The following is a 15301-nucleotide window of genomic DNA, read 5'->3' as shown; positions in this document are numbered from 1 at the left end:
AAGTTGTTGTTGTGGTGCAAGAAGTCACTGCACCCAGCCAAGAAATAGTTCCGCACATAACCTCCTGTACAATTACAACTTGTTGTTTAAACTTTGTATTTTGTACGGATCAACCAAAGAGATTTAACGTGCTCAGAAGGTGCTGGTAGGTGGATGTTCTTACCTCTGGAAACAGCCAGGCTAGCTGTTTCACCCTGTTTTAAATTCTTTACGCTAAGCTGCAGCTTCATACTTAGTGGACAGAAATGAATGATTTTTTCCACAAATGAAATACTACTCCTTTAAATGAGAAACATTATAACAATGATCCTGGCAGAGACCATTCTCCTCACAAACAGACCTCTGGCTTGTGCTGCAGCCCTTCTGGGGCTGTACTGCTGAGCGATCAGCCTCTCGGCACTGTTGCTGTTGTTGTTGTTGACCTGGATGCCGTTCTGCTTCATCAGCTGCATCAGCTCGGACTCTAATGTTGCAATCTGTGGAGGGACAGGAACCGATCAATGTTAATCAGCTGTAGGGCATTTACCTCTCGAAACAGCACATACATTAATGGCCTACATGGCCTTCCATTTAGAAATACTTAAGTGTCTTACTGGCCCATGACACTCACCAGTGTAGTATTTGAACCTACAGTACATTTGATCCAGTATGTCATTGAAACCCTCCTGACTTGCTGTTGGCTTGAAATCCAGAGTATACTATTTTCCCACCACTCTTGCTTGTGCCACAGTTCACCATTCACAAAGCAGTGCAGTTGGAAAATGTGTGCTCAGTGTGCAGAATAATGGTAGGGCACAGTCAGGTTGACTGCCCATTCAACTGTGGGGCATGGCATGAGACTTGAGCAGAAAACAACACGACTGTCATGTTTTAAGACTAGGAAAGCAGAAAATCCATACAGAGTTTGACAACAGAACCGCCCACAGATTCCTGGACAGAATGTTGCCCCTGTACTAGGAAGAGGAAACCTTTTGTATGTGGCACAAGTGGCACAGATGCTTGTGATCATGTTGATTACTGGATTTAATTTCTCTCAAACATTTACAGCATATGTTATGAAAGAAAAAGGGCTGTAAAAAAATATAAAAAATGGGCAAAACCTAACCATCTTGATCATTAAGAACAGAGGGGGTAAGGGTTTCTATACAGGAAGAGAACTATGGAGGTGAGAGATGGACACAGTCAACTTAAAAATATCTGATTTACCCTGACTTGCAGTCCCTGGATTTCAGCTAGGTGAGCTTTCTCAGCCTCCTCCAGCCGCTTCCTCTCCGCATCCTCCTTCTGGATAAACTCCACCTCTCTACAAAGACAAGAGGGGAGGGGAGATTGTAATGTGCTGAGTAGGTGTGCGCAGGAAAACAAGACACGCTTGCAGTATGTGCATGTTTCGCCATGTGTGACACCCCCTGCCTCTCGCTCAGCTGTGGCGATAAGGGATCCAAGGGTTTTTAAAGATGTCAGTGGGACTCATTTCAATCTGTCCCCCACACGCACACATCTATATCTAATAAAAACACATACATTTACATTCCTAAGAATACCAAATCCAGCCGTTTCTTGATGCCTGCTTTTTCCCTTGGTCTGCGAGCTCGCTGTCTCTCCCCTGCAACTCAGTCCTCCGCTACAGATCAGCATGGAGAGTTTGTTTCATCAGTTAGTTTCCATTTGGCCTGCAGGGCCACATCCAATTAGAGGCAGTCAGACTGGAGCTGAGCAGGAGAGGTTGTGATGGGACCGACCAAAGAGATCAACACACTAAAAAGCAGGAGGGCTGCGCTGCATACTAATGGGAACTCAGCTGTTACTGTTGGAATGGGATAAGACTCTGGCTATAAAAAAAGCCACTCTGCCTCACAGACAGAAATGTAGCAGATATTCTCTGTGAGGCAGGAAGGAATTTATCTAAAATGATTTATTAAAGCACATATTTAATGTGGCAGGATTGATAGAATGACCTCATTCAAGAAACAGTGTTGAGATATAATAGACATGTAAATTATGTTTCATTTCAAGCTGTTAAGTGCTACTCTCTGCAAGTCAATAAGAGTTGGTTAAGAAGAAGTTTTATGACTGCATTATGCTACATTTAACTATGACAACCAATGCAACTAACTGGTCAAACAAAAAAAGAAGACAGACTAAAGAAGCATTAACTGTCAGTTCAGGAAAAGCTGCCTGGGATCAAAATTAAAACAGCTTAAAGAGGAGGCTCAAGGAGGCTGTTTACATCCGACGTAATAGATCCAGTGTTTATGATCTCCCCTCTACATATATGATCAGAAATTACATGAGCAAACTCCATCTGCTGATAAAAACCTTGAGATGTGATTGAAAGCTCTGGAAAAAGCTTGTAAGCGGACCTCGAGTTAAGAAGCTTTAGCCTTGTCCTATCTGCGAGTTAATACACTAAAAGCAACACATATGCTGCACAAGTTTTTTTTTCTACAAACAAAATGCCATCAGAATAATGTGAAACATGCTATAAACACATAAATCCTCCATTCCCCAATCACAGATTAGGAGGGCCAGTTTAACCCAGGTTCACTCACTTCTGCTGGAAGTCTTTGATGAGTTTCTTGGCTTTGTTGTACTTCTTCTCCAGAGTTTGGTACTGCGCCTGGGCCTCCTTCAGGTGTTCGTTGACCGTGTGGCAGAGGGTCTGCGCTTCGATCCAGTAGCTCTCCAGCTTCAGCATCCTCTCCTTGTTCTCCTCGATGCTGGCCTTCAGCTGGCTCTTCTCCTTCTCCCAGCGCTGCTTCTCCCTCTCCACCGACGCCAACTGGAAAGGGACAAAAACAACTTTACAACATGGGAACTTTTAACAGCACAGTAAACGAATCCTAGGAATCAAAGCTTTCATATTATACCAGATTATATTTTGTATTGTATTGTTTTTGCTGTCTGCAGCTACATGAAAACAAAATTGGAAATGATCTATTGTTACTCCTAAAAAAAGCTTTTATGCACCACTTCTGTAATCGATTTGATCATATCAATCACATTAATAAGGCCATTACCATTTAACATTTATAAATTATACACTTCAGATATGTATACTGTAGGTAAACATGTACACATATGCACACGCATAGAGCTTATAGATTGCAGTAAAAGAAATAAACAGAAATTCTACCAGGTGCTCTGACTTTCTTATTTAGTTACCAGCCATTTGCAACTTTGATCTGAGGGAAAGAAGATTATACAGGACATGGAAGGGCACACAACTGAAATATAAATGAAGTTACAGACAAAAGAAATGAATTAATAGCCACTTTGTTAGTAAAATAGTCTTTAAAATCTATTGCTAAAGCTTTCCCGCCATACATGAACCCTTGCCACCCTGTTGTCCTGACACTACCACTACATCCACATCCTCCCGCATGCGGTGATAGTTTTAATCTCTTACCTTGTTTTTGAGCTTCTGGATCTCGGCCTCGGTCACTGTGTGTTTGATCTGGAGCTGTTGGGAGCAGAGGCGGACAAGAGAGAAGACAGGAGAGAAAAGAGAGGGCGGTCAGATAATCAAATGCATGGCTGCACAGGCTCTCCCTGCTGTCGATACAGTGTGACGGACGGAGGCAGCCGACCCCGTCCTCCCCTGACAGCATCCCAGCTCCACACGCTGACACACACTCAGAGGAGAGGCAATGAGAGCGATGGATAGATAGAGAGAGGTAGATAAATAGCTAGAATTCATCAATTCTTTTGACAAGAAAAAGAAATCTGTAAATGAGAAATTCAGAGGGATGGAATTGGAAATGGAGAGAGAGCAACAAAAGATTAATGGATGGAAGTTGAAATGAGCAGTCATTTACAGGGAGACTCAGAGAGGGAGATAATGACAAAGCAGGCATAAAAAAAAGGAGGAGATAGAGAGAAAGAACTGGATATGGAACAAGAGATGTGGCAATGAAAGCAAATGAGGGCTCTGGTAAATGAGGCAGAAACAGAGAAAAAGGGAAGGAATGACACTGGGAACTATGGGAGTGTCTGAAGTATAACAATGACTGTACTTTCTTTTATCTTTTGAAGCCTATTTTTTATGATAGGTTCACAATGTTTCAAGTCCATATGTTACAGTATTGATTTTGCATGTTGTATTCCCCTCAGGCCACAGTGCAAAAATGCAATCTTAAGTTCATTACAAGTTGTGAGGTTTCAACAGTCTGAGTTAGACTAATTAAGTTGGTATCTTCTAAAGTTTAAATTTAAGTCCTAAAAAGACTGTAACTGTAAAGATACCCCCTCAATTAAACTGACTCAGACTGCTAAAGCCTTACATGAAGTTCACATAAACTTTGGAAAGTCATTTTGCACGGATCGAGGACTATGGATTTTGTCCCCCATCACTTCAATTGGAAGCAGGACTGCAGGGCATATTTTAATGTCCAGTATGAACAGGAGGAATGATTCCACATCCATTTACATACAGTATGTATGCATGTGAGTATTCTTGAAAAAATGTGAACCTATCCTTTAAATAAGTAAATTTACAGTTAGAACACCATTTTACTCACAACATAAAACATTAACAGCCTGTATCTGCTTGTTCCAACACGTAATTTAAGCTTTATGATGCTTAATACTGAGTGCCATGTCTCTTATGGCTACACTATCACATCAATGGAAATATTCTAGATGAACTGGAGCTGAACTTAAAAATGTTTCCTCATACCTCAGTAGGGCATATTGAGTATTATTGCTTATCTTGATGTCTTAATTACAATTTTTGTTCTTCGCACTAAAAAATGTGAATTTAAAATTTGGATAAATGTTCTATCTAAAAATCTATGCAGATACATAAATTTACATGGAATACATAGATACCGTACTAAATTCCATTCATTAACAGTTTCTAGTGTAAGCATTTAGTGGTGTGTGTGTACGTGCGTGTGTCAATACTGCGTCTATGTTGACATTCATAATTACTCATACCTCCAAAACATAGTTCAGAACATCACAAAAAAAAGTAAATGGATTGATCAGCAGCCTGGTAGGGAATATTTTTTTAAAGGACATTAAGAAGATAAAAAGGTTTAAGAGAGATTTGTTCACTGTTGACAACGTTTTTACTATCACATCTACTTTCTGATATTTTAAAGGCTTTTTCCCGGCTGCCTGGCTTCTTCTTTTCTTGAGTGTGTAAAAGGTGGTAAAGAGAGACAAGGAGGAAGTGGGAAATGGACAGCCCTTTCAATGAAAAAAGGTAAAAGCGGCACTATGGGAGCGAGAGAGGTCAAGAGCTAGAGAAAATGGAACAAATGTATACATCCTGTGACCAGGGATTACATTATGGTTTCACTCGATATCCCCAGCGGTGCCTGCAGTGCAGCTGAAGCCATTTGTTAAATGTGTCATAGAGCTATTGTGGCAGTCTACAGAAAGGCTCAAGTGTTATGGTGCCAAAAACAGGGCTGGAGTGTTCAATCAATAGGGCCAGCTTTTCAGCAGCCTAAAAAGCATAAACCAGTTAATAGCCAGTGACTTCATTTTCCATTTTATAGCTGTAGTTTTTAAGATGAGTTCATTGTTAGCTAGTGTAGCAAAAAGTGCAACACAAATTTATTCTCAAAGGCCAGCTGCGTGGAGAGTTGCCAAGATCAGGATACAAATCGATTCAAATACAGGTTTAAAGTCCTTATCTCTCTCTCCCCATCTGTGGGTTTTAAGCAAACATGGGTAATTAGAGATGAAATGAGCACAGGTCTTACATCGCTTTTGCATTCACGCCTCTAATCATCCAGATTAGGAATTAGGGAGGGTAAGCGGATCTTAGATCTTAACAAAAGAATATAACTCTGCCAAATAAAGCAGGGGTGCTAGACTCCATTGTGTTGCTATCTTTTATTGTTAATCTTTTTTTCTGTGGTTATTCTAGTGTATTCTAGTATATTTTCTTCTTTTAAATGTATTCTTCAAAGCACTGACAGAGAAAAATGTGGTGGGCTCTCATCAGTTGTGCGATCGTCACATTGGGATATTTAAAAGTAGGGTGAGAATTATAGATGAGAAAGTTTCTTCTGAGTTCACCTCTCTGAACTTCTGGTAGAGTTTGTTGGCGTCTAACTCCGAGGGAGACAAGATCTCCTCCGTCTCAGGCAAGTCAAACACCTCGATGCTCTTCTCCCCTCCTGCCACCGTTGTCCCCGCTTCCTCCTCGTCTGTTGCGTACTCTCCTGTCTGCTGTAAGAGGAAACGCAAAGTCAGCCAAGTAGAGTGAGAACTACAAGATCTTTACATGCAGATTGGAGAGCAGTATTTCTTAATTTAGGCAGCCAGAAAGGACATTTGTCCTTGTTCTTTTTGTACAAGCATTAACACTATTGTGTATAAAAATATGAAATGTTTAAAAGAAACACTAATATATATAGATATATATATATATCTATATATATAGATTCTTTTTTGTGTATTGGTATCATGTTATACAACTATAGTAATCAGGTAACAGAGTAAGAACATTAATTATGTCTGGCTCCCATCTTTGTTTGGATGAGAAAAAAAAGTGGCACGACTTGGAAAATGGGTTAAAACATTTATTTATGGTGCAGCTGACCGAATATTTATTCATCGAGACGGTTTTAAGAGTCTTTGAGGATTCTGGAAATAACTGGACAAACAGCAATAAGTATTATTAAAAAGCTTTTAGGTTGATTGCAGGGCATTTATATTCTGGGTTAGCAGATGCTTACCTCTGTGACTCATATGTAATGGTAATGCATGAGAGACACATACTGGAGGTAGCTTTAGCCTCAGTAAACCCAAGATTCTTGTTAAAATGAATCAGCTAAAAACATTAAAAAGTTCGAAAAAACGACCAAAACCAACTCATGAAGTTTTCTAACTTTAATAACTGCCCTCTAGTTAAATACATCTGATTAAATCTGCAAGCCACAGTTATCAGTTCAGCCGGCAAAAGTGGTTGCAGCCTAAAGCGTTCACCCTTCAATGAACTGTCAACAGGCTGCGAAACAGCCTGAACAGATGAACTAGCCAGCCAGTCAGACATCCAGCTGTCCAACTGCAGCATCCGTTTTTCACCTTTCTTTTTCTCTCTCACTCTGTCTTCTCTCATCTCTCCTCACCTTGCTCTAGCTGCTGCACATTGCGTGTCAAGCCCAACCCGAAACTATCCATTCTCCCCCATGCCATCCTTTTTTTCCTTTTTTCTATCTATTTTGCATGAGTAATGCTATTTTAATGCTAGTTATATAAGATTTAGGGTAACCCACTTAGTTGGCCAAAACTTAAAACTAAATTGGTTTGACAGCCTAGTCAGCCATAAGTGTAATTTGTTATTCAAAAGAAAATAAGTCAAACAAGTTCTACTGGCCAAAATTGAATGTCACTTCTTATTATTTTAAAACATTAGTCACCATCTTGCCTCAATTGTAAGGAGGCTACAGGTCAAAACTAATGATTTTTCAGCCTGTGATAGTGCCTCTAATGGATTTAATCCTTAATGTTAGCAATCTAGGATTTACATAAAAATCTGTGACTAATAAAAGTCACCGGAAACAAGTAATTATTTCAGCTTTGAATGTTACACAGGATTTAAATGAACAATATTTTGTGGCTTGACATTAATGTAGACCATTATGCTGCATGTATTCCAGGCAGTTTTTCTTTTCTCTGATTCTCAAAATACACTATAATGAATGTTGGCATTGGCCATTAGGCATCGGCTCTAAATGAATCGGCTGATTCACTCTTTGGCTGATGACCAACAGCGCCGGATATTTCCAGTGGAGGGACTCTGAAAACATCTCTGTCTCCCTCTTAACATCACACAACTCAGGCAGTCCAAGCTGATTGTTTTCCATCATCTACATGTAAATATTCATAATTCAATAATTATTATGCACTTCCATTCTTTTTGTAACTAAATTCTTGGTCCCTTTATCCTGTTTTATTTAAAATCCATATTTCTGAACTTTCTATCTTGATCTTTGACACACATGTAGTACACGTGCACACGCCGCACACACACACACACACACACACACACACACACACAGTCTTATCTCCTCTCTCATCATCTTGGCCTATATCTTCTCCTCATCTCTTTTTCCCTGCACTTCCCTCCATCTATCTCCCACTCAGATAACAGAGCTCAGGCCTGATTTGTTTGCATGCATGGCCGACACACAGTCCCATTTCCATAATAGGCTTTCTTGTTGCCATGGTACTAGCATCATACATTAAGGCCCCATTTACTTAAGGCGGAGTTAACCATTGAACACATGGGGAGAGCAGTCAAACACCAATTTGCATATGATAAATGCATCACCTCCTACCACACGCGTGAGGAAAAGCCGATTTAAGGAGAGCTCTTGTGGTTCAGAGGGGGCTCAGTGTGTGATGATCTGCTCTATGAAATGTTTAATGTGAGTATGGTGTTGGCATAATGACTGTCAATCAGCAGAGGAAAGGACTGTGACTGCTCCTCTAACTGGTGTACATGGTCCACTGTGCTCAATTCTTTGTGTCTGTTTGTGTGGACATCACTGTGTATCCAATATTGTTTTGTTGGACCTAATGTTTTTCTTTGATTACTTAAAGTTGTATTTAATATTTCTGCATTTTAATATTTAAGTCAATAAACTAAAAAGCTCTGTTGCAGCATTCATGTCATATTGTAGTCAAAATAATAAGCAGTTTACAGAGACAAAATGAGAAAGTAAAATGAATGCCTCACATCAGCCGAAATTTGTTGTTCAAGAGATGTAATGCTAAAATGTTGATACACTGTATTTTTTTTATCTTTACACGACCAATTCTGCAATACTGCAGCCGTCCTGAGAAATCAGACTCTTTCCCATCTCTACCATCCATCCCATATGACGCAAATGTGCATCTGTGTGTTCACGCGTCTCTGTGTTGGTGCTGATATGAGAGAATAGATCTGTCAGTACGATAATGCAAATCAGCCAGTTCTATTCATTCGTGATTGATGTGTTACTTTTTGTTGACTTTTGTGGAACAATCTGTCTTTTATTCTGTATCTTCACATTAACATAATTCTGTAAAACAAGCAAAACTATCTTTAGTCTTTTACTAAAGTTTACTAAATTACTGATTATTTTCATGAACAATATATATATATATATTTATATAAATGTGTGTATTGTTTATAAAATATCAGAAAACACCGTTGCAATTTCCCAGAGGAAAATCAAGGAGATTGCTTTTAATTGCTTTTTTTTGGTACAAATAACAGTTCAAAACCGAATTAATTTAATTTACAATCACATAAAACTAAAAAAAAGTATCAATAAAAGGTTACTAGGGGAAATGTCAGACATTTTGTAGTGTGTGTGTGTCTCTATGCTTTTCCCGTGTGTGTTTGCTTTTAACCGCTGACAGATGGGCATGCATGTGTTTGATTACATATAATCAAGCACACAAATGGACTAACAATGTGTGTGTGATGCCTATTGCTAACTGAAGGAGCATCCCGTCCTCTTGGGACAGAAGCCTCAGCACCAATAAAGAGCTGTCTGTCACATCTACCCTGGCAGCACTCAGAGTGAGAAATAACCTCCCTCCACGCCCACCCGGTGAGAACTCGTTCTAATATTTATAGAGACATTAATATTGATGAGCTCCTTTTATTGGCCCATAGGTCTTTTTAATGGTTTTGTAACTGTTTACCCTATCAGCAGTTACGCAAGGGGTTATGGATGACTCAGTGCTCAAAATGTGGCAGATTTCAAGTTTTTTAGCATTTTGAAATCTATGTATGGATTAACAATTTTAATACGATCGCCATTCTGTTTATGTGTGATCGGCGGCACAGGCTGAGTTTTCTCTTAGGTTTATTTCAATTTTCATTACATACCCTAGATCGGAAATGATGACAGATGAAGGAGGAAGGTTACTTGTGGTAACTGCTTGTGGTAGGAGCTTATGATTATGGGAGTGCTGGGATCAGCTACTGGTGAGGAGTTTTTCATGCATGAAGGCTCTCAATCCACCGTCCACCAGGAAATGCCTTTAAAAAACACTGATGAAGACAAAATGCCTGTGTGTCTGTATTTTAAATCTCTGCATGATTGAAGCTGGTCCTGTGTGTGTGTAAATGAGGGCACACTCTGAATTGATTTAAATTGCTACGGTGTGCGATTTCATGTGTATATACAGTGTGTCCACATGCACGTTTGTCTCCAGGGCACACATACACACACACACACAGATAGCATGAGCTGGAGGGCAATGAGCTCAGTGTCTGGTGGATTAAACGCGTTGTGAGTAAGCAGCAGAATCAGAGGGGGAAACGCTGAGTGATGCTTTCTAGGACTGAAGCTCACATGGCATCCACTTAGTGTGTGTGTCTGTGTGTGTGTGTCTGTCTGTGAGAGAGAGAGAGAGAGAGAGAGACGGTTTTGTGTACCAGCATCAAAGCATACTGTCAGTCAGTTTTATGGAGTTAATAAGCAAAAACCTCAAGTCAACTGTCACAAGAAGGGGAGCTTATTTACATTTATGTGACAACTAGAAGCCTAATTATTCCAATATAGTGTCACATATAAGAACTGTGTGTACTGACAGCAGATGAGCTTCAGATAAATGCAGATATAATGAGCTTTATTAATATAAGATAATGTTACTCTTGTTCAGAGGGTGGCATCTTCCACTGTTTGCACTTTGGAAATAGTAAGATCCACACTATGAGATACATAATCTCATATGCACAATTCTTTACTGCACCTTCAAGACTAGCATCGTCTGTAGCAGCCAAGGGTCGTGTGTGGTCATTACCTCGTCATCATCTGCGTCATACTGGGCGTACTGCTGCTCCAGCAGCTCTCTCTGTCTCCTCTCTTGATCCAGGGTCTGCTGGATGAGTGTGGCCACCTCACTCTGCTGGCCCGGACGCTCTCGGCCAATCACAAACCTGCAACAACATGCACTGTTGTAGACCGTCCTGGCAACACATACCCTGAGCCAACCAGCCCAAGATTATATATATATTACTGGACATTTCGATAGAAAAACATTTAAATGATGCTTAAAACAAGTGTGTTTTAAGCATAGTTGTCAAGTCGTCATTACAAGCATCTAGACTGTGTTTTACACAGTGTGTCATCATGGCCTGCATCATTTCTTCCTTTTGTTTCTTCCTGGTTTCTGTATCAAAAGGTTACAATAGGAAGTTAGGTCTAATAAATGCTTGTATAAAACAATATCACACATTTTAAAGGGTCTACCATTACCTTATTTATTTATGGTGACTATTCATTTAACAATGTCACAACATTTATAAGTGAGACCGGACAACACCTTTAAACAAATTATCAACATATTTTTCCCCCAAAAGTTTGCATTAAGATATAAAGGGTACATGCACATCATACTTGATACCTATTTCCTTTTTAAAACCTACATTAACATGTATATATACTGTATTCCTGTTCAAATTATTTGTCTCTCTCTAAAAGCAGTGTGTATTTATACAGTGAAATTACCACAGCAGTCACTATGGGAGAGCAGCCAAGGCCCACAGCCACATAGCACTGACAGCGATATCTGCTGACGTATCAGGGCAGGGCTGGGAGACGGGACACACATAATAATGTGAAAAGGCAGTGAGCTCAGCCAGCCAGCCTGTTATTAGCCTGGCATGGAACTAAATGGAGGAAGCCACAGGCTGTGCCTCTGGGCTACTGACTACTAACTACTGTAGTTACACATGGGACCTACATGCAATACATATCACATTCAAATGTAGACAAAGCTGAAAAATAGGCTCTCAAAAAAAAATCACTTCCTCCCAAATACAATCCCTTCTTCAAATTGTGTTTATAAACATATAAACATGTTTGTCTGTATAACAGGGACAAAAAAGTACGTAGTCATATTAGATTCAAGAGTACATAGTTTACATGATCATACATCTATAAAGGGAAGAGGCAGAATTATGTACTCCTCCATTCACCACAAATAGTCGTATGGCTACTCAAAAGAGAAAAGCAACTGTGTATAAGAACTTGTGAGCATGTTTCCGTCTTCTGTATGTGTACAAGTAAGAGTAGAGTGAGACAGGGAGACAGACAGGAAGAGATAGAGAGAGGGAGTGGATTCGAGATAGGGCATAATGAAGTGAATTCAGTTCCCGAGAGCTCTTTCATATATTTCTAAAGGCGATGTGGAAAAGGCCTTACGCTCCAGCAGAGAGGCGTATTTGATCTACATGTAAAGGAACAACTAAAAGGGCAGGACAGAGATAGAAAAAAAGAAAAAAAAGAGAGAGAGAAGGCCCTGGCTAAGTTAAGTAGCCTTTGGACAGCAGGGAGGTCTGAGGAGCAGCTGACCTGGAAACAGCCTTTCTCCTCACGCATGGAGAGTCTGTCTTGGTTCCTCCCTGCCTCCCACTGTTCCAGGGCTACCACACACAGTGCTGCCTCAATTCAGAAACCTTCACTTCTGATCTCATTTACGCTTATTATTATACTATTATTTATACAGACGTGGCTCTTACAGTTACAAATACAGTACGGTGCAGGAACTTGAAGGGACAACATTTGTAATTTGAGTGAAAAAGAAAGCTCAAAGTGATGCTGGGAAAAGTGCTACAGGAAACGCGTCTTCTCCATTAGGTAGCACTTGTTTGGTTGTAACAGATATGACTGGTCGACCATGGTGGAGATGTGATATCTATTATAACGTCATGTAGAGATTTCCTCTTTTTATTGATTTTTTTATGTAGGTTGTGAAAATTTGGTGGATCAAAATAGACTTAGTTAAAGGGTGTGTGTGGTGTTGTTCTTAGTCTTTGTGTCAATATATTCTGACTTCTCTGTCTGTGGAGTTCAGCCCATTTGTCCCACTGAAGATGTAAATCTTTGAAAGCAGGCCACAATTATATAGTTTCATTTTTCTGTTTCCTATAACAGCTGAGCACTGTAGTTTACAGCACAGTAGATGCGTATGCTTTATGTGGGTGACACTGAATAAACTGTGCCCATCTCCATCATAATGTAGGAAAAATGTCATTCAGTGCATCAGCGTGACATGTTTTTTAATAGCTTTTGGACAACTATGGCACAAAGGAATAAGCTATATCAGGGTTTGGCTCCACAGTGAATTCTTAGTTAGAAGTATGAATTCATTGTTGGTTTTGGCTTTTTAGTAGGATTTGTTGACAGAAAAATTCATATAGTATATGACCAACCTTTAAAACTGAAAAGGACAATCAATGGAAGAAAGTTTGTAGTTAATGCTTTTTTGTAATAAGACTGAAGTAAACTCATGTCAGCTTGGCCTAGATTTTAAGATTATTACGTTAAAGGTCCAGTGTAACATTTAGGAGGATCTACTGGCAGAAAAGGTATAAAATATTCACAGGTATGTTTTCATTAATGTGTAAACACCTGAGTACCTTTATAACCAGTATAGGTGCATTAAACCATACAGAATTGTACCATGCAGTGGCAGTGAAAAGTGAGGACTGTCCTCATGTTTTTCTGCATTGACATAACTGATCACTGGTGAATTTAAAGGACCTTTATTAGGGGCCTTCAGGTTTTTGGTACTCATGTATGATGTTGTACGGTGGTAGTTTTGTTCATTTGGCTGAAATTAGGTCCAAATTCAGCAACTGTTTTTGTGTGTTTTCTCAGAGGTGATCTATAAGACAGGTGCTTTACTACATTTTACTACAGGGGGATAAGGAGGGGACCTGGATGATTTGCTGCTGGAAGTCAGGGTTAAATATAGCTAAAATGGCAAATCTAGGACAGTTGGCCATAAAACCTCTGGTGATCAGACAGAGAGAGTCGAAGGATTTACCGAGGAGGAGTAGGAGGAGGAGGAGGAGGAGGAACGAGTGGGTAAGACATGATGGAGGAAGACTGAAATAGTGAGAGAGCAGAGAGGGAGAGGAGAGGGAAAATAGGTCTGGGTGATTCTATTACAACTTTTTAGTGTTGTATTCATGTGCTAGATTTAAATATAAAATGTCTATCTTTATATGTAATTCACTGTAATTATTTAATAGGCAGATTAGACTATACAGCATTATACTCACTCCTCATATTAATCTATTTATGCTTGCTAAATAGATGGACAGGTGATAGATGGGGCTGCCTCACCTGTAGTGCCACATCCTGGTATGTGGAAAACCTCCATTGTCAATATTAGTTCAGCAAACAGCATCTGTCCAGCCTGGAGTCTGTTCTGATACTGTTGGACATGTCTTTGTTCAGCCACCAGCTTTTCCCCCGGGCACTCTACTCTCCACACACCCATCTATCTTTCCACGGCGGAGTCCCACAGAAAATGTGTCGACCAGAATAGGATTGAGGTTGAAAACCACACTGAGGCCTTGGATTATTTAACACCAATATTACAGCTGTCTCACTGTGTGTACTGTGCCATCAATGAATTCAACCAGATAGAGGCATGAACAGAATAAGAACCGAAAGAGGAGTGAAAACTGCATACAACACATAGGGAGAAGAAGAAAGCGGAATAGTGACAGAGAGGAAGAGTAAAAAGAAGAGTCAGACAGGATGGGGAGTACAATGGCAGACGATGTTGGTGAAACAGAGAGAAAAGACAACACTACAGTAAACCATACTAAGAAAAAGCAAAGACGAGAGGGAGAAAACAGAAAGCAGAATTGGCAGGCTCGCAACATTGCCAAGGATAGCACCAAATTTCCAAATCAAAGCCTTCCTGCCATGCTGTGTGTGTGTGTGTATTGTCTGCTCCCCACGGCTCTAAGCTGACCCCTGCCAAAAACTGCTCGACTGTCAAACACACAAGACTTTTGTCACATATTGTGTTCACACATCTTCACCCATCTCAGATATGGTAATGACGCTAAGGGGACCTGCCAAACAAAATCTCCCCGAGCATGGCTGCTTAAGCGGCTGCGTTTGCAGCTTTTGCACTGTGACAGCAGGACGAACAGCATTGAGAATTATACATGCAGTGGCAGTGTGAAGTGAAGACTGTCCTCACGTTTTTCTGTGTACATTGCTGAATCTAAAGGACATTTTTAGAGGCTTAAGTTTGTTAGTACTTATATCTGACGTTGTCTTATTCATTGGGCTGATAGCTGGCTTGAACACTTTAGTTTCTATAATCTTATGGTAATCCTCATCAGATGGTGAAAACATACAAACATACAAACATCAATGTGTTTTTGCAATGAAAAAAAAATACATTTAATCAAGGTCAGTCCTTGATTAAATGCATTTTTTTTTCAACATCTTAGATTATTTTTCAAGTCCCCGTCCACTTTATAAAATATTATGTTAAACTACTATTGGATGTTTGCGCTTCACTGTGC

General features: G+C 39.9%; 1 protein-coding gene across 1 annotated transcript in view; it reads right to left on the bottom strand.

Moving 5' to 3' along the window:
* The window catches only part of ppp1r9a (protein phosphatase 1, regulatory subunit 9A), a gene marked incomplete in the record, with an annotated part of 43593 nt that overhangs the window by 6368 nt on the left and 21924 nt on the right, over nucleotides 1–15301 (bottom strand). The window contains 6 exon segments of the mRNA XM_035681529.1: nucleotides 341–476; nucleotides 1207–1303; nucleotides 2553–2782; nucleotides 3410–3463; nucleotides 6034–6186; nucleotides 10765–10900. Coding sequence (XP_035537422.1) covers nucleotides 341–476; nucleotides 1207–1303; nucleotides 2553–2782; nucleotides 3410–3463; nucleotides 6034–6186; nucleotides 10765–10900 — 806 coding nt within the window.

The sequence above is a fragment of the Morone saxatilis genome, unplaced genomic scaffold (genome assembly GCF_004916995.1).
Source record: "Morone saxatilis isolate NCDOM2014 unplaced genomic scaffold, NCSU_SB_2.0 Contig9, whole genome shotgun sequence".
Classification (NCBI taxonomy): domain Eukaryota; kingdom Metazoa; phylum Chordata; class Actinopteri; family Moronidae; genus Morone; species Morone saxatilis.
This window is presented reverse-complemented; position numbering and strand designations above follow the sequence as displayed.